This window comes from Strongylocentrotus purpuratus, unplaced genomic scaffold (genome assembly GCF_000002235.5).
Source record: "Strongylocentrotus purpuratus isolate Spur 01 unplaced genomic scaffold, Spur_5.0 spur5_scaffold_8, whole genome shotgun sequence".
In the NCBI taxonomy this organism is placed as follows: domain Eukaryota; kingdom Metazoa; phylum Echinodermata; class Echinoidea; order Camarodonta; family Strongylocentrotidae; genus Strongylocentrotus; species Strongylocentrotus purpuratus.
In genome coordinates, this window is record NW_022145614.1 from 6203150 (window position 1) to 6227049 (window position 23900).

Sequence of the window (23900 nt, forward strand, 5' to 3'; positions counted from 1 at the left end):
CATTATGGAGTTGTTATTATACTGTTTAACATTGGTGAATGACCTATACATATTGGTGACAATTATAAATGAGTAATTATCACATTGTCAACTGTCAAACTAAACTCCAATTGCAACCCTTGATCCGTTTATGGAATCCCAAACCATGAATGCTGACAGGACTTTCTTTCTAAATTGTGCTGAAATTGTTTTAAACGCTAAAGTAACCCAATTCCTAACCTCACGGACCAAACACCAAACACTAAACACTACTTAACCCTGTCCCTTACCTACCAAGCCGAAGTTTAAATTAAACTCCAATTGCAACCCTAACCATAACCCTACACTTGACGCTATATGCTCCTGCAATAATAACTGCTCTGCCTTCAATTTCCTACACTAACCGAATCCTACCTTCAACCCAGGACCAACACTAAATTAATAACCCCACCCTATTAACCTGCTAACCCTAAATCTGACCTAACCTCCAATAGCAACCCTAATTTTCCATATACAATTATTTTTTTTTACCCCTCCCCCAGTAAAAAACATCCAGAGCAAATGTGGGATCACAGCCGCCGCCCCACCCCCCACCCCCCCCCCCCCCCCCTACGCTGGATATCGCCACTGGTACGATTTTCAATTGATTAACTTTCGCAGGGTAACGATGAAGCCATCACGCTCCACCACACGGTCATCATTGTCCACCCCGTCAGTACCGGCGTAGTAAACCGAGCTGATGTCACTAAGTCTCTCCCATTTTCCACTCGCGACCCACTCTTCGAACACTGCTTTGACGTTGAAGCGTTCTGTCTCCATCTCTAGCCTTGACTTCCGTATAAACAGGATCAAATATCCACCTGTATTAGAGTCAAACAGATAGTTAATGAATAAGATTATCTTGCACCAAATGATTTCAGGACAAGGCACCTCAGACAATCATCCCGAGAAAAAAAATGATCATTTAATAATCCTCCTGGGATCCGGATTTCGAAGAAATGTCAATCATAAATATATGATATATGGAAATCTAAACAGACATCATCTTCCTGATTTAGGATCTTAATTATCACAAGAATCATAACAACCCGAATTTCTGTGCAATTGACCCTTCTAGTCAGAGTAAAAGCCGAATCAGCTTCAAATCGTATACAATCGCACTATAATTATGACGTCACTACGATTCTAAATTCTAAGCGATGCTAGAGGGATATTGAACCTTGGGCCCCGTTTCATAAAAACTTATTGTCAATAACAACTGCCAAGGATCTATCATGCCAAATCTGCTCATAGCCAATCAAATGTAAGGAGGCTAGAAAACTAGCTCATAACATTTGATGAAACAGGACCCATTCTCTGCATTATTATGCCTGAATTTCCGTGAATGCCGTTATTGTAAAGAACGCCTCGTGTGCAGTGGGCCTTGTAGAAACATGATTTCGTTTTGAGATCAGAACAAGTCAACTGGCGCAGCCAGAGGAGTGATGCCTCGTTGGCACATAATCTTACCTGTCGCAACCAGTCGGCTTATCTCCGGCATTGCAGTGTGATCCACTGCCCTGGTCCCAAAACGGCGATAGCTACCACTGCATCAAAAGCACCTGCATATACAATCATGTAGGTGTCGAATAAGTTAGTTTGTGACATTTTAAATGAAGAAAAGTAAATGGGAAGTCCAAAAAAATCGAAGATTTTTCAAAATGGTGTTTGGCATGAGTAAATAGGCCTATATAAACGGAGGTGGAACCATTAAGACCGGCACCAAACCGATAACAGCTATCAATTTTATCTGATTGGTCTAAAAAGATTCCTGCTCTACCCGACGAGAAACAGTTTGAATGTTTGGACCAAACTTGTGTGTGTATATACACTTCTAAGTATGCATGCAGCTCACATGATTTTCATTACAATTGAGCCCATTTGATATCTGTTCACTACTACCACTACTACTGATACTGCTACTACTACTCAGGGGCGGTGATTTCTTTTCATGACCGGGGGGGGGGGGGAAAGAAAATGCGAGGGAAATGTGTATTCCGTTATAATCACGGTCAGTGACGTAATGAGCAAAAGCGTTGGGGAGGGGGAGGGGGGCACACAAAAAATCCACATCATCACCACTCTTACATGTTACATGCAGGCCCCGCGGAACATTTTTCAAAGTGGGGGGGGGGGGCTAAAGTATTTACGAATTACGATCAGGAAGAGCGTAACGAGCGAAGCGAGTAGAGCATACATTGGCGTGGGGTCCAATGGAAAGCCCCGGCGGTCGAGGGGCGGAGCTCCCAGACGCTCAGGGGTTTTAGGCATTAAATTACGGTCAGATGAGCCGCCAGGGGCCGCCCTTGTTGGGTCCAGGGGGCAGAGCCCCCGGAAGCTCAGGGGTTTAACGCATTTACTAACGGTCAGATGAGCATCCAGGGGCCTACCTAATGGCTCCTGGTGGGGTCCAGAGCCCTCTCAAGTTCAGGGGTTTTAGGCATTTAATTACGGTCAGATGAGCATATTTTGATACCTTATTTGTAACACTGGCAGGTCACTAATTGGCGTGGGGTCCTGAGAGCTGAGCTCAATGAAGCTCAGGGTTTCGGGCATTTAATTACGGTGAGATGATCATTCATGGGTCTACCTTAGTGCCCCTGCTGGGGTCCAGGGGCAGAGTCCCCGGAAGCTCAGGGGATTTAGGCATTTAATTACGGTCAGATGGGCATATTCTAATACCTCATTATTTGTGACACTTGGCAGGTCACTATTCTTTCTTCCTTCTTTCCTTTTTTCTTCCTTTCTTTTTTTTCTTTCTATTTCTCTTTAACATACTTTTCCACGGGCCCTGACATGTAGGCTTCCAAATAAGCATATTTTTTGCTTAACTGTAAATTTGGGAATTTTCCTACAAACGCATCCAAAAGTATAATTTACAAAAAAAGTGAGAACAAATCCCGGAAAATCATGTCATTTCAGCAAAATGTGTAAATCACTGGGAACGAATTAGAAATAAACCAAGTTTGCCCCCCCCCCCCCCATCAGTACGCCAATGATCACGGTGATACTAACGAAATACAGATTTCATACAATATTTACTTTACATTTTGAAGGATAATATGCGGGGGCGCGTAGCGACCGAACGAGAAGATTTTTGCATTTTTATTAGTCTAAACCAAAGACGTTTAAATATAATTACTAGACGGAAAGCAGCACGCGCGGAAACCATGCAGACGAATGGGATTAGGCTCCGCCTCTTTTGGATCATTTGAAGACAAAATAAGCACCCGAGGCGGCTTTTTGATTGGATATGAGCCTCATGAATATGTATTTTATCGATAGTATCGTTTAAGAAACCGGATAATATATTTGACCTCATTGCGTCACTTTAATTATGCAGATTTATGCACGACGCAGGCTACTCGCACAAACTGAGAAGATTTAGTTCATTGAGAATGGGTGAGTAATTGATTGAAATATGAGTAGATTAAGTGAATTAAGTCATCAATTTTGAAAAAGCTGCAATAGTCTTTGTGATCTACGGTAATTTCGTTACATTGTGAGACCGTTCTCAACAGATTTTTGGGGAAAAGACTAGGAAATATTGCTCTTGAAATTGAACTTTGATTTTCATCGTCATGAAATAGTTTGACTGCGGTTTGCCGTCATTTCACCCTAGTACTCCAGTTAGGGGCCCGGCCGTTCCGGCAGACCCACCCCGGGGCATTTCGGTGCTCATCTGCATCAAGATCAAACTTTCTAATCAAGTTTTATTTGAGATTTGATCGTCATCATGAATCTAATTCACCAATCATCGATTTAATTTAAATATAGATTTAACGTTACACCTTACAATAATCTCTGAAGCATGATTTTTTTGATAATCCAAGTGGATTAATTCTTGTTAAAATCTTTAGTAGATGTGACTCTGATGGCTTTACTTAATATCATTATCAGTGCCATCCGTTCGCTCAGTTGCATCCGTGTCAAATTTATTTAGACCAAAATTATCTGTGACCATTGATAATCAAACCACTCCAAATCCTATTTCATTTAGATGTAAACCTGGAACTTATTAATAAAAAGTATTCAAAAAACATCAACACTAGGATTTGTTTATTTAATAATCAGATTTGTGTGGGTCCAGCATGCTTGTCAAGTTATCATTTAGAGTCTAGACCTTGACCTTACTACTAGATCTAGATCTAGACCCCTATCAGTGGCGTACGCAGGATTTTTCAAGGGGGAGGGGGGGGGGGGGGGGGGGGTGGGGGGTGGGTTTACATTTGAAATCGGACCAAAAATTTCGCAACGACTCAGCCAGCCACTGAATATAAACATTGGGGGGGGGGGGGGGGTTAGGTCATCCATTTGGATTTTTTTGTATTAAAAAAAACAACAACACTAAAAAAAAGGGGAGGGGGGGAGGGTTTCCAGAAAAACATACACATAAAAAAAACTGAAGGTAGGGGGGGTTTACCCCAACCCCACCCCCCCCTCCCCCCCCCCCCTGCGTACGCTTCTGACTCCTGTTATTACTTTTAATATAATTATTAGAGATTTTTTTCTTCTCTGAATTGTGCAGTTCATGTTGATAAATTTATTTGTTTGTGTAAGAGAAGACCCCTTGTCCACAATTATGTTTACTTATGAAGTCCACTTCTTCTTGTCTTAATAAACCAATTCTACTTAAGACTACTTTATATCTAGGCCATATAAAGAATTTTTTAGGCACAAGTTAAATCTTCCATTTGATTTTACTTTGTACTGTGGTCCATTAAATTGGAATGTTGATTTCCACACTATATTAAAATTAAGGCCAACCATGACATGAAAAAAAGCTTTTATGCTAGATCTATTTTTATTTTGTTAAGGAGAAAGGGACGCCTTGATTGTCGTATTGATTTTGTTTTCTTTTTGTTCCAACAGATGGAAACTGATGAAGAGCTGGAAGGAGTTAACTGATGAGTAGACATTACAACATTCTTATATTTTCAAGATGAAGCTGAAAGTCCCATGCAGGTAAAATTTTCAGGATATTTAGCACACAAATATTAAACGACCACCTATTAATTCACTAAAAAGGAAATGGAACTAAGTGTATGTTTCAAGTGTGTATAGTGGAGGGAATATTTTATTCTAGTTCTTCCCTTTCTTTGTTTACAAAGGGATTTGTCCTTATTTACAGGAGGTCCTGTGTGTAGAAGAACGATGTCTAATGCACATTCAAAGCACTACATAATAATGATAATGATCATACATGTAGGGTATACACAGGACCCCTCATTACTTTTTTTTTGTAAGTGGTCCTTTCACTTCTTGAGCAATGAAGATGAAGAAGAACACAACATAAGATTAACGAAAGTCTGTTTATACGATGAATTATGGTTGATATGTATCTATTATTATCACTTTTTAATTGAAGTACCTACATTGCTTTCTCTTATGTAGGATGATGCTTCTCTACAGTGGATGATGAAAGCATGCTGATTACAAACCCAGGAGAGGAATAAAGAACAGATATTGACAGAATCATATCTAGAGATGTGGGCCTACTGCACTTCATACAAGCAAGTGTGCTAATATACCATGTAGGTACCCCCAATAAACTATTGTAGAACACATTTATCATGCAGAAAGTTATAGATCTGACAATTATATTTTTCATTGTCCATTGACTTGTAAAAGAATACTTGACTGAATATCACAATTGTGATTTAGATTAAAACTAAAATGTCAAGATACATGAAATATAAGTCTACATAACATATGTTTCAATAGCATTATTTCCTGTACATTCTCTGTTCCAAGTTGTTTGGTCATTTTATGTAAACTGAGTACTATTCATTTATGACCACGAGTTTACAACATGTACCAGTATTACTATTTCATACTTGTCTGATCCAAGCTCCATCAGGCCTATTGTCTTAATGGGATCATCAGAAATAATCTAACATGTGGTCAGTAACTAGTCTTGTAGGAAAAATAGTTTAGGTTTGCCCACTAGAATCCCAAGTGAATATTAGTCCTTCCTCTTTTTGTCAGAGCAGGTATCAGGGTGTATGTTATTAGTTGTTCTTTATTTTCTTACACACTGTATCTTATTTCATTTTCCATTCAACAGACTTGGGTTATCATCACAGCCCTTTCTTCTGAAAACTAGCCTACAACTTCATTGATGAATGCAGAAGACATCTACATGGGACTACGTCTTAAAGATGCCACCCTCATATAATGAAAGAGGACAGTAGAGATGGGTTTAAACTTGAATATTTACATACTATTTATTTATTATTTGTATTATATGTTTGTAGAATACCACATAAAAAAAGCTAATGAATTATCATCTTGTCAACTTTCAAATAATTAAAGATAACTAATCATCAATGAATAAACACTAACATTTTAACAATGTCAACTACCATCTTATAGGATGAAACTGAGGGCTGGGCAGAAAGAAATTTCCTTGAAATTTGAGTGATAAAGATCTATCAGTCTATATCAAAGATTGAATTAATCAATGATATTTTAATTATAATTATACATGTTGAAATTCATTTACCTCAGTCTATGGACTTCTGTATTTGAAGTTTGTAGATTATTACATCATTGCTGCTTCAAGTATTGTATGTAAGAAGGTTTGAAAGACAACCCTCTAAATGCACTAATATGGAAACTGCTAATCATCATTGCCTTTTGTATCCAAACTGCTAATTTTAATAGAATCATGTTTTGATACTTCCTAGCTTAAGAAAACGGGGGGGGGGGGGGGGGGCTTGTTATCCTCTTCCTGGTGCTGTTTCTACATGGACCATGTAACAGGTTGCAAAAGTGTAAACAATATTATATTTGTATATGTTTATATTAGAAGGATTAGAAAATGAAAACGTTTTGAATTATAGAATTACTGTTGCTAGAAGTAACGGCAGTATTGATGTGTAAGGGAATGGGGTGGTTTTCCCAGTGAAATTAATGGTATACCAATGTAAAATTAATAAAAAAAGAGAAAACTATTCTTAAAAATAAAATTATAAAGGACATGGCCTCCTAACTAACAAACCACTTCTGGGTTGTTGTTGTTGCTGTTGTTGTTGTGTTTTTTTTTTGGGGGGGGGGGGGGAGGGGGGCAACCCAATTCAAAATTCCAGCGTTAAATTCCATTGTCTTTAAACAAAAATTATGTCAAGATGTTGAAAAACAATGTTCACTTTCCGTTTTCAAGTTAGAAAATTTGAATAAAATGATTAACATATTTTCCGATCTCTCTGGTCTCTACATTAAACATGTTCAAAGCTCCTGCAAAGGCTGCAAAAAGGAAAAGTGAAGTTAATCCAAGTGAAATGTGGACAGTAATGGAGTGAATATGGAATGGTTGATCGTAGTTGATAACGAGTAAACGTAAATGAGTGGTAATAACAACTACGACTGAAAGTGAGACAGAATGGAACTGCAACAGGTTGTTCAGTCAAGCAGGCACGTAGCCACGGGGGGGGGGGGGCCCCCAAAAAAAGAAGAAAATTCCACGATCGGTTGAACTTTTTAGACCCCTTTTTTTACCTCGATCGATTACATGTATGTGCCCCCCCCCCCCAAACATCAAAGTCTGGCTACGTGCCTGCAGTCAAGACAACAAACCGTTAGTTGCAGAAGATAATTTACGAAAGCCAGAGAAAGAGAGAGAAAGGGAATCATTAAGGTACGATGAGAGTGGGTGGAGAAAAACCATCCACTGTGCCACATAATTTGTTTGTCTAAAATAAGGAAAAACTTATACATTAGTATATTTAAAATGTATAATCATAGCCAGAGAATGTGTTGTTATATGGCTTATAGCATGTTTTATTTAATAAAACAAAAACAGACCCAGTTATTGATAGACTAAAAAGGGAATAAGATCGAGACATTAAGAATATCAGTATTTCTTATTCAATGAAGTTAAGGCCACTCCCCCATATTGCGATGCATTCTGGGTATGAGGGGTGGAGCTAGCAAGCTTGAGATCTGTGAAAAATGGATGGTTATTATCATTTTTTGGTCAACAAAGAGATTTTCAGAAAAATTTTATGCTGGAATATTAATAAGTAGAGGTGTAATTATGTTTTCAAAGGCTCAGTTAGTCGGCGTAGATATTCATAAATGAATGATACACGCCATTAAAACTTTAAAAACAACAACAACACAACGAGTGGAATTTTTAAGGTCCACTTCCCGATGCATCCTGGGTACACCAGCTGTTATACTGGTGATCGATAATACAAGTTCGAGCGCGTATTTCACCTAACGGTGATCGCATCAGAATAATCCACGCTGATTCGCTGAATCACTTGCGTTGCTAGCGCGCAGCGTGATGAATAAATTACCCATAATTCCGTACAGTAGATTATTTGACCCTCTCTGATTATGCTGATACGCGTATTGTCTTTTACCATGTAGTAAACATCATTACAGTACACTTTTCGCGGGGAGCATCCTACAGAATGCATAATTCATAAGGCTCATGAATATGCAAGGGGGCTTATTTTGGCTTCTAATGGATCCGGACAAAATGGCGGAGCTTGGGGGGCCTGGTCTAAACGCTGCACTCTTGGGCCCTCCAGAGCCTAAAACTGTGTTGCAGTCTTCATTCAGTATTTGCTATACATTTTTTTGCGCTTATTCAAATTTTCCAGGGGGACGGTCCCCCTAAAAAAGTTGAGGTGGAGGGGACGTGTTCCCCGTCCTCCCACGATCGCCGCCCCTGACTACTATACTACCACTACTTCTGCTGCTACTTATACTACTACTACTGCTGCTAAGTACTACTACTGACACTTCTGCTGCTAGTACTACTACTACTTATACTACTACTACTACTACTACTATTACTACTACTACTACTACTTATACTACTACTACTACTACTACTACTACTACTACTACTACTTCTTCTACTACTACTACTACTACTACTACTACTACTACTTCTACTACTACTACTACTACTACTACTACTACTACTTCTACCACTACTACTACTACTACTACTACTACTACTACTACTACTACTACTACTACTACTTCTACTACTAATACTACTACTACTATACTACTGCTACTACTACTTCTACTGCCACTACTGTTGTTGCTGCTGCTACTACTACTACTACTAGTAGTATTAATAGTACTACCACTACTACTATTACTAACACTATTACTGCTATAAAACGTACTACTGCTACTACCAATACTACTACTACTGCTACCACTACTGGTACTGCTACTGATATTACTACCGCTTCTTCTACTACCACTACACTACTGCTACTCTACTACTTACTACTTCTGCTACTGCTACATGTTTTATTTACTCTGGGTAGCCTCATCAGTATTTATCCTGCTCTTCATGATGTCCCTGGAATCATTATAATATCCCAGCCTTCGCCTTACAATCATAATACCTATATATAATGTGCTTCCTAATCGCTTCCAGACACTTTCTTTTACATCATAATCGTATTATCATAAGTCAACGATGAGAGTGACGTCATGATAAAGATGTCATGCTCTTTTGATTCTTACCGTCTTCGTAAGGTGCAATGAGGTTAGAGCCCAACATGAACTGTTTAAGTTCTGTATAGACCCCTCTCTCACGACTTTTCTCCAAGATATTGGGATTCCCGTCTGCAGCGTGAATATTGTTGTATCCGAGTGAGTGAAGCTGATATTGTGAGAGAAATGAGAGACAATCGTGCTAAAAAGTAAAAATAAAATAAGATTTTTTTATTTTTATGTCTAACATACAAAATGGTATTCCTTCTTTTACTTTTTTAATTTTTTTACATCTCATCGATGGTTAAGGAGCTCGTGACTAATTCGCGGACTGCCTTTATCTTTCATTTTCATTCAGTAATATTTCAAAATTTTGCTACCACTGATGGAGAAAGAGACTCAGGATATTGTTAAAAGATCTCAAATCAGTTTTGCAGTCGTTCCGAAAAAGTGGGACCTGAACAAAGGTCCAGAAATCGTCTTATTCGACACGATACAATACTAAAAGAATAACAGTAAAATTAACAATTTCACAGTATATACGATATTTTGGCATTCTGCTATTACTTTGCCTTTAGTAGATTCATATCTTTAACAAACCATCTATAAACTCTTGCTTGCGCGTTGTTTGGACTCGTTCTGCTCCAAATGTTGTACGTTTCCGGTCCGATGCTGGTATCAAGGTAGTATGTCCTTTCATTTGTTTTTCCAATTTGAATTGAACAGGACGTGCGATATCCCAGATAACTTTTAAGTATGTGCGAACTTATTGTCGCTAGGAGGAATGACTGCATATTAGAGCAGATGATTCGGGATAAGGAATCTAAATGGCGGATCCACGAGGTAGCCGAAATCGGCCGCGCACCCCCCCCCCCCCCCCGCGACTTTTTTAAAACCTAGAAGAGTCCTCGTATAGCCCTGCATTTGAATATTTGCGTTGGTACTGTGTGGTGGAGATCAAACATTAAATCGGCCAGATTCTGGACTAAACAGTATGTCGCAATGATTATGGAAAAGTTTCGACCTGGGTAGTCATTCGTTTCCTGGTTTTCTCGCGATGTCATTTGTTTTAAGTAAACATAGCTTTGCATTTGTTATTTTTGTATGAAATCTCACTATTTGATAAATTACCGCATCAGGTTCTGTGTGCGTGCGTATTATGAATATTTATGACTAGCGCATGACGTATAGGTTTCTTTTGAGCCAATCAAATGCAGTGCTAGGATGGCTGGTATAGGTTTTAAAAAAGCCCCCCTCCCCCACATCCCCCTTTTGGCGACCTTAAGAGGGGAGGGGATAAGAGATATCAACAGAAGAAAATGGAGAATAAAAAGGGGGAAAAAGTAAAGGAGAAGAAGAGATGACGGAGAGAGAGAGGGAAGGGGAAAAAAAAAATCGCTATATACCCTGAGTAACGGGTCGGCAACGAATTGGATAGGATGGCAAACCAAATCCCACCGCAAGCTATGCTTATTAAATGCCTGCATAAACATTTATATCAGTGGCGGGTCTTGGAGGGGGGTGGTGAATCGGCCCTGCCCCTCCTTTTCTTTTCGGGGCCTTAACAAATGTAGATTGAAAAACGAGAGCCACGGGGAGAAAAATGAGAACAGAATGTAAAAGAAAATAATATAGAGGGAGAGAGGTAAAGAAGAGCGAGATAGAGAGAGAGAGAGAGAGGAGAGAGAGAGAGAGAGAGAGAGAGAGAGAGAGAGAGTGTTAGAAAAGAAAGAGCATGAAACTTAAAAGTACACATACAGATTACATTTTCGATGCGCCTACGAAGATTGCGGACGAAATTAGAACAGAACGAAAAAACAAACAGTTCTATAAAATTGTCTTCAAGAAAGAAAGAGAGATGATTTCTAAAAAAATAGATAATAGGGGCTATGTGACTTTCAAGAATGATATTACAATTTCTATCGCTCGTGACGAGCATTTTGAATTTTCTAAATTTAAAAATTCAAGAACTTCCGGGGCTCCGCCCCCTTGATCCTCGGCAAAAGCCCTCCCCCTTCTACCAGAGAGTATTAATTACGGAAAGTGCCGAATCGTTAAACAAAGCTTTATTTACTGCTTGCTTAGACCGTTAACTATAAAGGGTATAATCCACTCTTAATACAAAATGGGATGGGGGAAGGTGACGGGAGTGGGGGAGGGGATCGAGACCTGCCGCCCCGGCTTTCATGAGCTTACATATATAATGAGCGATCGCTACAATACTTGGCAGAAATTTCAAGAATCCTAACAATACACCATCTGTTATATTTTTTTTCTTTCTAAATCAATATCTTAATTTTTTTTTCTTCTTCAAATTATGTGTAAATGTATACTTTATAAAATATAATATTCAAAATCAAACTTTATATAGAAAGGACTTCAAGTGTACCAGACATTTTAAATTTATAAACGCTCATGCAAACTGAGTGATCTAGGATTCACAAAACAATAAAAAGGAAACACACAAAAAGGGTCATTAGATTCTTAATGTCACTAAAGGCTCTTGTCAAAGTTAAAGGGGCAAGTCTCATATTTGAAAAGGGGCAATTATTAGCAGTGCAAAGTTCAAGGCATAGATTAGAGTTTCTATCGCGTAAAACGTACTGGTCGACTTCGGCAAAGATACATACCACTTTCTCAAGTTAGCTCATTGATGACTGACAGATGATGTCACAAGGGGAATGCATTTTGGACGTTTTTTGGGGGGAGCTTAGCAAGTTTGAAAAACAAATATTAAAAAAAAAAAAAAAAAAAAAATCTATGAAACAAATTTAGAAGTTAACATATCAAAATATGAGATGTATGCAGGACTGTACAACTCGAGATCGTCCAGGTGCTCCGACCTCTAGACCCCCGATGGGGGCCCTAAGATCGACATTATCCTCAAAAAAAGTTGTTCCCAAGACAAATCTTTGTTCTACAAAAGTGTGCTTAGGAGAGAATAGGAGAGAATATCGCTCAAGACTGTAATTTTGAAGGTTCTGAATTGCTGAAATTCTAGAGCGTCCAGGGGCTCCGCCCGGCCCCATGGCCCCAACCAGAAAGGATCGCGGTGCCTGCGTATACACGTTTGATTTGTTTTATCAAGATTTATAGGGTCAGATAGTTGGGTTTTAGCTTATGTACTAAGGGTTGGGTGTAAGGTAAAATTTATAGTGCAGCGTTCAGGTTTGAAGTAACAAGACAACTAGCGAGCAACGAGCACTGTAGCATAATGTTACATAATATTGGTATTCTTATAACACAAGGAGATGAATCTTAACGGTATTTTGTTTAAAAATGACAAGTGTTTCTCACCTCCACCCCAAAGAGCCCGGTACCGCATCCGATGTCTAAGATCTTGGCGTTCTTGTTGCCAATAAGCTCGGCAATCCTTTTACCCATGACTCCGTATCCTTGAAAACCAAGAGCTTTCATGTCCTTCATACCAGGGAGAAGCAAATGAAGAAAACAAACGATGTTATGATTGTTAAAAAAAATATATACACAACTAATGGTGTAGCGTGAGCCTTATCATGGAGGGGTCACGGAAACGATGGAGGATAGGGCGGGGGGGGGGGGGGGTAATTTCTCAGAAAATGTAATGCCGAAGTATAAAGTTCCTGATTCATGTGATTAGAGCAGTGCGGGGTGGTCAAGGCCTCTAATTTATTACATTACCTTGCTAAACAGATCGTATAAAAAGCGCATGTTTACACCCTTTCGAGACAAGCGGAGGGGGGGGGGGGACTTTTCTCGAAAGGGTGCGTTACAACCCACGCATGGTTCGGTGTAAAAATGTCAGAGGTAAAAATGTCAGAGGAAAAAATTCAATCAATCTCATTATTTAGCAGTTTGAATTTAAAATGGCACTAGGTGGCAACAGGTCAGGCGAGGACCAGCCTTCTACAAGTACAATTTGTATTTTAATTTGTATAACATTCTGTGCAAAGTAAATACTAGAATTCCTATCTTAATTAATTCCTGCACTAAATAATACCCCGTGAATTTGAGAACACAAGTAACGCGCGAATACTCAGTTGAGCTGAATTTGTGCACAAAACTAATGATCGAATTGCCTGTGAATTTCTGCACAAGGTGAGTGCTAGAACTCCTTTTCAATTTTGTAATATCAAAAGTTGAATTTGTGATATCACAAATTCGATTTCTTGATATCACAAATTCGATTTCTTGATATCAAAAATCGGGTTGATGTGATAAACCAATGGGAATTTGTGATATCACGTTCTTGAGTGCTAAAGCGTAACACTGGGAAGTGGGATGTGTAATATTCCACTTGGCTTTGAAGTTCCATGCTCCGAGCCGCGCTTCTACTTCGGAGGCCAGGCACCAGTTTCACATTTATTACAAAATATTAAGTTACCGACAAAATTTCAGTGTAAATTATAAATTTTATATGGGGATTGTATTGGGAAAAGTGCATCAAACAATTTTTCAAATTTAGTACTCCGCCCTTCGTATAATTTGTGTACCAGAGTTAGTAAAAGGAAAATTAGATCCTGACAAATACTCAATATTTTAGGATAATGCACTAATTGTGCATGTTTTAATGTCCAGTTATTTAATCCATGATTTACAATCTTCGATAACCTTAAGTTTGCTAATGCGTGTTTTCGTGTGTTTTTTTGTATTTTTGCAGTTGGAAAAAAGGATGAAATTATACCAGTTTGTGTTTGCTTGCTCTACTCATTACACATTCAACAATTGATGAGAAAATCATTGAAAGGGACAGCGAACAGTTGCTGTGATACCATTTTCTGATGTAGGAATTCTAAATCCTGAAATTCCATGCGCTCTTTTATCTCACCACCTGGTCAACAGTTGCAGATTTAGCGCATAACTTTTTGGGGGCTTGGAGCATGCATGGGGTCAAAGGAAAGCGGCTTGATTCCACTCCTTTCTTTCACCTCTCTGCAGTAAACAAGTCAATTGCAAAAGCCGGAAGAGTGAAAATATCAGGAAATATTGCCCGCCTGAAACTGCTAGTGTGCGAATCAGGCAAAACATACAGTTACATTGCACCTCGGGCCCCCAGGCCGTGAACGGCGGGATACCGTGCGTGTTCCCAAATTCTCCGGCTCGTAACAAAAGAAAAAGGTCTACCCGTATTGACTTTACACACCGGACTTTTGCTGAAAAAGAGGGGGGGGGGGGGTGTGCTAAAAAAAGGCTCGTATAACAAAAGAAAAAGGTACACACCGGACTTTTGCTGAAAGGGGGGGGGGGGGCGCTGGGAACACGCATATGCGTACCCTAAATAACACGGAGTGGGGGGGGGGGGCGGGCATTGTACGGTCCTAGGGGGTAATTGTCCTCGGGAGGTGGTTGTCCTTGGGGGAGGGGGTAATTTTCCGGGGGGCTATTGTCCTTTGGATAGTTTTCCGGGGGTGATTTCTCGTGTGTGATTGTCCAGGGGGGGGGGGGGGGGGGTAATTGTCCTGGTACGTCTATCATACGTCTATCCATACAATGTATGATTCAACCTACCTCGTCATAGTAGACAGCCCACTCGTCATACATCTTATTCTCCTTCTCCATATCCTTGCAAGCGATGAGAGCTGTAAGCCTTTCTTCAGCAGGACAGGCCGACGGATGAAAACCAAATTCAGACTCTCTGGTATGGTCGACCATATTTACGTATGAGTCGATGGAAACTTGATTTCAAACTCTTCTATTCCAACCGTTCTCTACTTGCACCTTTTAAATACGTTTGTAGTATACACGACATGCTGCACTCAAACTCAGCTACACACAGACACTGAGTCAACTATCTGCAAGAATCTTCAAACCTGGAGGGGGCTGGTGTTACCCCAAGAAGAAGATGAACTATTGAACTAAACACTACGTGGAAAGGGCGTCACGATTATCCGCCATTCTGATTCCCCCAGAATGCACGGCCACGGAAAAGCAGACCTATACATGAATGATGAACCATGGACCTAACACAAATTCCATTGTTGAACGAAAACATTTCTTTGTACCTTTCTATATTTGATGTCAAATTAAAATAATGTTGACAAAAGGGTACCAAGTCTGTCAAAATGAACTTTGCCCATAAACTATATCACTGGCGGGGGCGGGGGGGGGGGGGGGGTGGTATCATGGAAGCTCCCCTTCCATTCGCTTTGTGCAGACTATTCCATACGATCCCATTTCTTTGTTATTGATGACGGAATATATTTTCCTTGCAAGGGTAGTATAGAATCATATTTGCAATTATCATTATATTTAGGGTGCATGTATCATTGAAAAGTTTTTCGAGGGGAAATTAAAAATATCTGAGTTTTTAGTACTGAGCAAATGGGAGGTGAGCTCGCATGATACGTCCAGGGGCGGATCTAGCTTTTTGCTCAGGGGGGGGGGGGTTGACCAATAATGACGATGCGGAGCATCGTCCACGAGCCGCAAAGCGGCGAGCCGATTTTTTTTGGGTGTTTATTTGAACCCCGTAAGTGATGTTTTCCTGGCATCTATTAACACAATGGAGACCATAAAAAGCAGTGCATGATAACGTCTTTTTAAATCAAGTAACAGTTAAATACACAGTTATATCCAGAGTTATCATGTGTTTGGTTAAGTTACCAGATGAGTTGAATATCTTCTCACAATATTTGCACTTGAAAGGCTTTCTCTCCAGCGTGCGTTCTTTTTCTTTCTTTTTTTCTTTTTTTTTTCCTTTTTTTTTTCCTTTTTTTTTTTAATGTGGGGATTTTGGGGATGAGAATCGGCAACGCTGGCCTAGCTTGTCACTTCGGCGGTGGCCCGTGTCCTCAAAAAAGCTGATGGGGGGGGGGGCAAGGGACTCTGTGACATTTGTTCGCCCATATTTTTATTTATTTACCAGTTGAAAACCAATTTATTATTCAGTAGCGACCAGCAATCAATTGATAATTAATAATCAATATTGCATGACATCTGGCCACCGACTAAACCATATTTATATAGACTCCTGCAATTGCTCCATCACAATGATCATTTGTTCGCCCCCCCTCCCCCCAAAAAGAAATAATAATAATAATAATAATAATAATAATAATAATAATAATAATAATAATAATAATAAATGAAATAAATACATAGAAATAGAATAAAATAAAATTACAAGTTTAAAAAAAAAGATAAGATTTAAAAAAATGGTCCCCGGATTTTTTTTTTGGGGGGGGGGTTGCAACCCCCCCAACCCCCCCTCTAGATCCGCTTCTGACGTCACATTCTAATTTGTGTTTGATTGATCAAAAAAATTCATAACTGCCTTATTTTGAATCGGAATTTGCTTAAACTTTCACTGACCTGTTTCTCTCATTTTCTGCCTCTGCAACATGTATTAGAAGGTTTAAAAATCTTGATATGTTTTCGTGAAATATACTCAAGTCATGATTGCAGATTCTACGTATGCCTTAAACACATGCATTATTAAAGCATTAATTTAGGCATTAAGACTATGAATCATGATAATTCCGAATTTATCATGAACAATCCACTTTCAATAATGCATTCTCTTTCTTGCCTAATTAAAGAAAGAGATGTACATGGAACAACTTGAAGGTTTCTTATCAGTTAAATCCGTGTGTATACAAAGTGGAATGCAAATACCCCTTGAGCAGTTGAGCTATATACTCTAATGACTCTGGCGATTAACATTTTATGTTGCTTGCATGTCCATTTTGTGTTCATGATTTCCTATCTCCAATTATCATGTGACCAAGAAAAATCATCTTTAGTCCACGGGTAGAGGTGATAGTGAAATCTTGAAGAAAAAAACATAATCCTTCATGGCTAAACTCCTTTTGATTTTGGTATGCGCCTATGGGTGGCCCCCTTTTCACTTAGCTCTTCTTTATAGTGATAATTATTTTGTTCAGCAGTCTGGATTGTGTATTTGATTTTTGTCATATAATTATGTTTTGTTATAGTTCAGTGATCCTTCTAGACAAAATGTGTACTCAATCAAGGTATAATTTAGCTGCAATTTCTTGTTTTTGGATTTCACTACGGAGTTAAATTACACTGGTATATAGCTATGTGGCCATGACATTTTGAACTTCACACAACACTGGACTTCATTCATTGATCAGTGCTGGACTCTTAATGACCAGTTGTCATTGTTTCTACTTAATGCATTGGGACAGAGCACAATTTAATGGGGGACTTCAAGCATTATCATCTTCTCTTTGTTATGTTCCTTTGTGCATTTCCTGCTCCTGAGATAGAATTTGAAGCCACCACCAGCACACTGAATTGTCTATGGGGTACATCGAGTCATTTTTGGCCAAATTCAGTGAAATACATCGGAAAGTATTTTTCTTACTACAGCAACACCACAGCAACTGACCGATAGATGTACTATTCTCAGAGCCAGGCGCGCCGTAAGTAGTTTGATATTGGGGGGGGGGGGGGGGGCTGCAATGGCCTGCTTTCAAAAGGGGATATATGTGATTGTGAGTTTATATACATGATTTGATGGGGTTTTATTAATTATGAACAGTGGGTAGGATTTTTTTTAGGTAGATGAGAAGGGGGAGGGCATAGTGATGATCTCTAGTTTTAGGTTCTAAAATTACAAAAAAAAGTCATGTCTAATGACCTTTGTTGACCTTGTCGTGCAGGATCTTTTAATATTACTAATACATGAGTTGTGTTTGCGATTTTTCGAAATTATCCGGATGACGTAGTGTTCCCCCTAAACGCCGCTCATAAGAGCCAAACTTAGGAGGAGGAGGAGGAGGAGGAGGAGGAGGAGGAGGAGGAGGAGAGAGAGAGATCTATATTTCTCTCTCTCTCCTTCTCTCTCTATCTCTCTCTCTCTCACCCTCTCACCCTCTCCCCCTCCCCCTCCTCCTCCTCCTCCTCCTCCTCAGTTTGGTTCTAGCTAATTTATGTTTTAGTAATATTAAAAGATCCTGCACGACAAGGTCAACAAAAAAAAAAAATCATTGGACATTACATCTTTTTTTAATGTTAGATCCTAAAAGTAGAGATCATCAGCTTTAAAATGATATACAACCCACCTGAACCCATCAGAATCTGAAATATGTATGCAAAAGAACGCATGCAGGATTCAGGCAGTTTCACGATTCTAGTAGTACCGTTCTCTTTGGCTAGATTACAACATAGTACTTACCTGGGCAGCACTGTCAGGCACGATGGAGGCGCAGGTAAAGACATTAAGAACCGTCTGAATAAAGCCAGAAATGCACTCAGAATGTTCAATAATATATGGAGATCGCAGCAGTACAGCACCAAGACCAAGCTAAAATTGTACCAGAGCTGTGTCCTTTCCACTCTCCTGTACGGCTCTGAATGTTGGAGAATGACTAAAAACGACCTCAGCATGCTATCAGTCTTCCACACAAAGAGTCTTAGAAGAATATGCCGCATTTTCTGGCCAAACACCATCTCAAATGAAGCACTGTATGCCCAATGCCATCAAGACAGCATGGAGAGCATCATCACGAGAAGAAGGTGGAGATGGATCGGGCATGTAATGAGAAAGGACAGAGATGACATCACACGAACAGCCCTCCACTGGACACCAGAAGGCAAAAGAAAGAGGGGACGTCCTAAAACCACTTGGCGAAGAACTGTGGAAGGAGAGATTAAAGACCTGAACCACACATGGGATACCATCCAAAGACTGACCCAGGATCGGAAGGAGTGGAAGACTTTTGTTGCTGCCCTATGTGCCAGGAGGCATAATGGGCAGTAAGTAAGTAAGTATGAAATTCAATCCTACCATTTTTGTTTTGGAACTAGAAAGGTCATACACCGAAGAAGATAATGATTGATAATTTGTGCTATCAATTGCTAAATTGGATCAAGGGGTTAGGAGAGTATATACTGAGCACAACTTATGCAAAAAATTAACATTTACCCCCCCCCCCCCCCCAAAAAAAAAAAAAAAAAAAAAACGCCCTTCATTAATGTTTGATCCTAGAAACACGACTTGGCATGACTTTTTGTATACACTTTTATCTAGGGTTTGATTAAATCAAATTAGGGTACTTTTGCTTTGTACAGTTAACAACTCAATCATCCATACCCCTCGTAAATTTGATATTTTTTGTGATTTCCATAACCCAAGAATGTAAAGTGGACGGGTTGAATTATGGCCTTTGTTGAATATTTTAGATGTTTGGTTTAACATTTCACAATCACAAGAAATATAAATCGGCGCGAATCAATTTTCACATGGGCCCTAGCTACTTGAAAAATTACAAAACTTGGTTAAAAGGGTATGAACAATTTAGGTGTTAACCGTATTCTTTAAAAAGAGTGCATTAACGTTTGGAGTCTACTGAAGCCCTGCGGTACATGCTTTTTGCAAGGAGACATTAAGGATGATTTAAAAATTTCTATGAATTTCTATGAAGATATCTTTTTTTTGGATATCAAAATGGGACCAAGAGCCATGGTCAACAGAAACAAAAAAACAATATTTCAATCTTCAGATGTATGAACAATAATATCCTAACACAATATACCCCAAATAATCGCTTTTAAATTGTTTTTTGTTTTCAAATTTGTCAAATAGCACAGGAGAAAGTTTGCTCTTTCGGTTAAGACGCATAAAGAGAAAAAGGAAATACATCCTAATGAAATGTTAATGCGGTTACTGCTGATATTATGACAATTTACAAAAATGATAATAATAACAGAATTTCACTACCTGCTCCTACGAAATAAAGATTTCTTCAAAATTAGATTGGTATCAGGTACTATAAAGGGTGATGGGACGGTTTAAACAAAATTAACAATAAATACGTACTGTTGAATGAAAACTGTGGCTGGAAGAGAAACTGAATTAAACCACAAAGAAATTATTGAGAAAAAAACATTATAAAAAAAAGACATTTATGTTGTTAGACCACATTTTTCATTATTATTCATTACTTTTGCGGAGAGTTGAACTATGGGAAATCTCTTTATTTTCTTTCTTGGGGGAGGGGCGGAGGTCGTGGTGGGGGTGCCAGCTGCCCTTCCCGTTTGGTCGCTATCTTTCCTAGAATTTAGTCATCTTGTTGAGACAAACATCACTGCCAGTGCTCCCATGTATCTGTCTGCCCCTGTCTGTCTGTCTCATCCACCCTGTTTCTCTCTTACTATCTCTCTCATTTTGTTTATCTCGCCCCTTTCTTTCTTTCCCTCATTCTCCCCCTCTCACCCTTCTATTCTCTCTCTCTTTCTCTCTCCTGTACTCCAGTTTCCCTCTGTCTCTCTCTAATACACAGACATACACATTCTTTCCACCTCTCTCTCTCTCTCTTTCCTACCCCTCTGCCCTTTTACACAACATAGAAAAAATGTATTTGCCAGCGTTACATCGTATAGCTGGCAAATGTTGTTTATACGGCCAATAAGTGGTGAACACTAATTGTTCTCCGGCATGCGTGACGGAATTATTCAATTCCGTTGCGTCAAAGGTGTTTCATTTGAATATGAAAAGAGAGGATGCGAGATAAGGGTGTGGTGTGTAGAGGGAAGTCATTCTAGCTTTCCAAGGAACGCACACTAGCACGATTTTTGTTAAGAGTCTCCAGCTACATTACGACTATTTTCGAACATGGATCCGGCAACAGTTTCTGAGCTTATAGATTCAAAATTGAGCCAGTCGCAAAATAAATTGCTAACAGACTTGGACGGTTTAATATCTAATAGGTTGAGCAATTTTCACCAGTCTATAAATGACAACCAGAAAGCGCTAAGTGACGCACAAGTGCGAAGATAGAAGAAATGCACACTGAAAACTTTAAGTTTCAGCGTAAAGGCAACGAAGAGCAGCATAAAGTGAATGTGAAAATTCATAGGAAGCTGAAAGAGGCCGAGGATTGTCTCAAAGAATCCAATGATACGTCAGGAGCTGTCGCAGGTGCGAAGGGCAAAATCGTCGAAGGTATAGACTTAGTTGAGAAGAGGCAGAAATTGATAAAAATGGCGGACAGTTCGCCATTAGGATGGAAGTTGGTTGCCGAATATGAGAGGAACACATTGGCTGATGATTCAGAAGATGAAAAGCGCATGCTGAAAGCAGAAACGAGAGCAGAGAGGAAGGGCAAGAAAGTAAAGAAAATGGCGCCGAGACGTTTCCAGCCTTATGACGGGAGCAAGGCTTCGTGGCGTTCCAACGCCAAGGAGCAGGAGCTTTACTCATCTATTCGTCATGGCCCTGGAGGATCTACGATGTCTACGGATGAGCGAAAGAAGCCAGGTTTATGTTTTTCATGCGGGAAACCGGGACACTGGAGGAATGAGTGTCAGGCCAGGGCAAGCAGAGACCAGATAAGTGATTTTGTATTGATTCATGATGATATAGGAAAAGAATCAAAGCTCTCAGAGAATATGAGAGGAAAAGGATATACAAATCCTGATGATGAAATTTCGAGTTCGGGAAATAAGAAAGCTTCTCCTGTCGGGAGGCTGAAACAAAATTGGGATACATAGTTAAAGTTTGGGGCTAGTAAAGAGATTTTGGATGTTGTGGAAAACGGATATAAACTACCGTTGCATACTTTGCCAGTTAGCAAAGAACTTCATAATAATAATAATAATAATAATAATAGTACATTTATAAAGCGCAGAAACTATCCAACATTAGGTATATATTCTACTGCGCTACAAGAGCTCCTGATATGCTTAGATTTACGGTACAGTTAATTAAAAAGAAGTGTTTTCAGTTTTGACTTAAAGACGTTTACAGATGGTGATTTCCTGACATCAAATGGCAAGCCATTCCAGAGTTTTGGGGCCGCACAAGCAAATGCTCGATCACCTAGCGTTATCCTTGTTTTGACAGATGGGATCCGTAGCAACAAAGTATCTCGGGAACTGCGCAAGTTGCGATTGTGCTGATTAGGTTTAAAATTCAACAGTTCTTTGATATAAGTGGGAGCTTGACCAAGAAGTGCTTTATATACAATCAGCAAGATTTTGAATGTTATTCTCTGGCGTACTGGTAACCAATGTAGATTTCTCAAAATTGGGGTGATCCGTGTGAATTTAGAACAACCACAGATCAGCCTTGCACAGGTGTTTTGAACCCGTTGCAATCTCACTATTTGACAGTCAGGGATCCCATACAGTAGACCATTACAATAGTCCAGCTTATTGGTAATACATGCATGTACAATGTCTTTCGTAATGTCCTTATCTAAATATTTACGAATACGTCTGAGATTATAGATCATGTAGTATGCTGATTTACAGACATTTGTGATGTGCTCTCTCATATTCAAATTCGAGTCGAACTGTACTCCAAGATTTCTTGCACTAACAGATGGTTCTATTACAGAGTCTCCAATTGATACACTGTTCAAGTTGATTTTGGATGTCTGTTTAGGTGTGCCAATGATCATTAATTCAGTTTTACCATCATTAAGCATGAGCCTATTTTGCAACATCCATCCACGTACATAGTCAACACATGTTTCTAGGAGTGAGACACATCGCTCTTTAGCATGTTCATCAGGTCTGAATGATACGTACAGCTGTGTGTCATCTGCATAGCAGTGGCATGATATCTCGGGGAAATTTGTTCGAACATTTGAAATGAGATTAGCAGTGTACAGAGTAAATAACAAAGGACCCAGCCGAGAACCTTGTGGAACTCCGAAAGGCACTGGCAAATCATCAGAGATCACATCGTCTATTTTGACCTTCTGATATCTATTCGCCAAATACGACTCTATCCATTCAAGAACACTACCATCTATACCAAAACAGGTCTTTAAAGTTTCTAATAAGCAAGAATGATCTATGGTGTCGAATGCACTACTTAGATCTAATAACAGTAAAAGAGAGACTTTCTGGGAATCCATAGCCATCAATAGATCACTCTTTATTCTTAGCAGTGCAGTTTCAGTACTATGGAATTGTCTATATGCAGACTGAGTACATGGCAAAAGTGAGTTGTTATTGAGGTGATCCATAATTTGCTGGGTAGCAGCACCCTCAACCAACTTCGATATATATTTCAGATTACTGATAGGTCTTAAGTTCTTAAAATCTGCGTCAAGACCAGGTTTTTTCAATAAAGGTGTGATGAGGGCATTTTTCCATTGCATGGGAAAGTGACCAGTCGAGAGAGAAAGATTAATCAATGATGTGAACACAGGAATTAATATGTCGATACATTGTAGAAGAAGTTTCGTGGGCATAATAACAGGTCATCATTGATCCATTCAGATTTCGTTAAGGATGAAATTGAAAAGTTGTTAGAAAAAGGTTGTGTATCTGAAGTAGAATCAATACCCACGGTGGTAAATCCCTTGACAGTTTCTGAGAAAAAAGGAAAGCGCAGGCTTGTATTGGATTGTAGGCATGTCAATCCGCATTTGTACAAGAATAAGTTTAAGTACGAGGACGCATCAGTTGGTAAGGATATTTTCCAAAAAGGGGATTATGTTTGTACTTTTGAT

The 23900-nt window shown here is 39.3% G+C and overlaps 1 protein-coding gene and 1 long non-coding RNA gene across 3 annotated transcripts; one reads left to right on the forward strand and one right to left on the reverse strand.

Moving 5' to 3' along the window:
* Positions 1 to 714: 714 nt before the first annotated feature.
* Positions 715 to 15366, reverse strand: LOC115920331 (methyltransferase-like protein 27). The gene is made up of 5 exons (XM_030975924.1): positions 14977 to 15366; positions 12787 to 12909; positions 9520 to 9658; positions 1489 to 1580; positions 715 to 839 (listed from the first exon to the last, which is right to left on the reverse strand). Exons 1-4 carry the CDS (start codon positions 15118 to 15120, stop codon positions 1507 to 1509), a joined length of 480 nt encoding a protein of 159 aa, XP_030831784.1. The 5' UTR covers positions 15121 to 15366; the 3' UTR covers positions 715 to 839; positions 1489 to 1506.
* LOC115920332 lies at positions 3137 to 6266 on the forward strand. 2 transcript variants are annotated; one of them, XR_004062342.1, is made up of 4 exons: positions 3137 to 3420; positions 4891 to 4983; positions 5413 to 5552; positions 6086 to 6266. It is a non-coding gene; the product is annotated as an uncharacterized LOC115920332 (long non-coding RNA). The 2 variants fall into 2 exon arrangements; XR_004062341.1 differs by lacking the exon at positions 3137 to 3420 and having other exon boundaries at positions 4813 to 4983; positions 6086 to 6265.
* Positions 15367 to 23900: the final 8534 nt, after the last annotated feature.

Excerpts from the sequence above, each read along its gene's own strand:
- LOC115920331 (XM_030975924.1), bottom strand. The coding sequence starts at position 15,120 with ATGGTCGACCATACCAGAGAGTCTGAATTTGGTTTTCATCCGTCGGCC. Across the intron at positions 12,910-14,976 it reads GGGCTGTCTACTATGACGAG|GACATGAAAGCTCTTGGTTT; the intron begins GTAGGTTGAATC and ends CCTGGTATGAAG. Across the intron at positions 9,659-12,786 it reads CCGGGCTCTTTGGGGTGGAG|CTTCACTCACTCGGATACAA; the intron begins GTGAGAAACACT and ends TCACAATATCAG.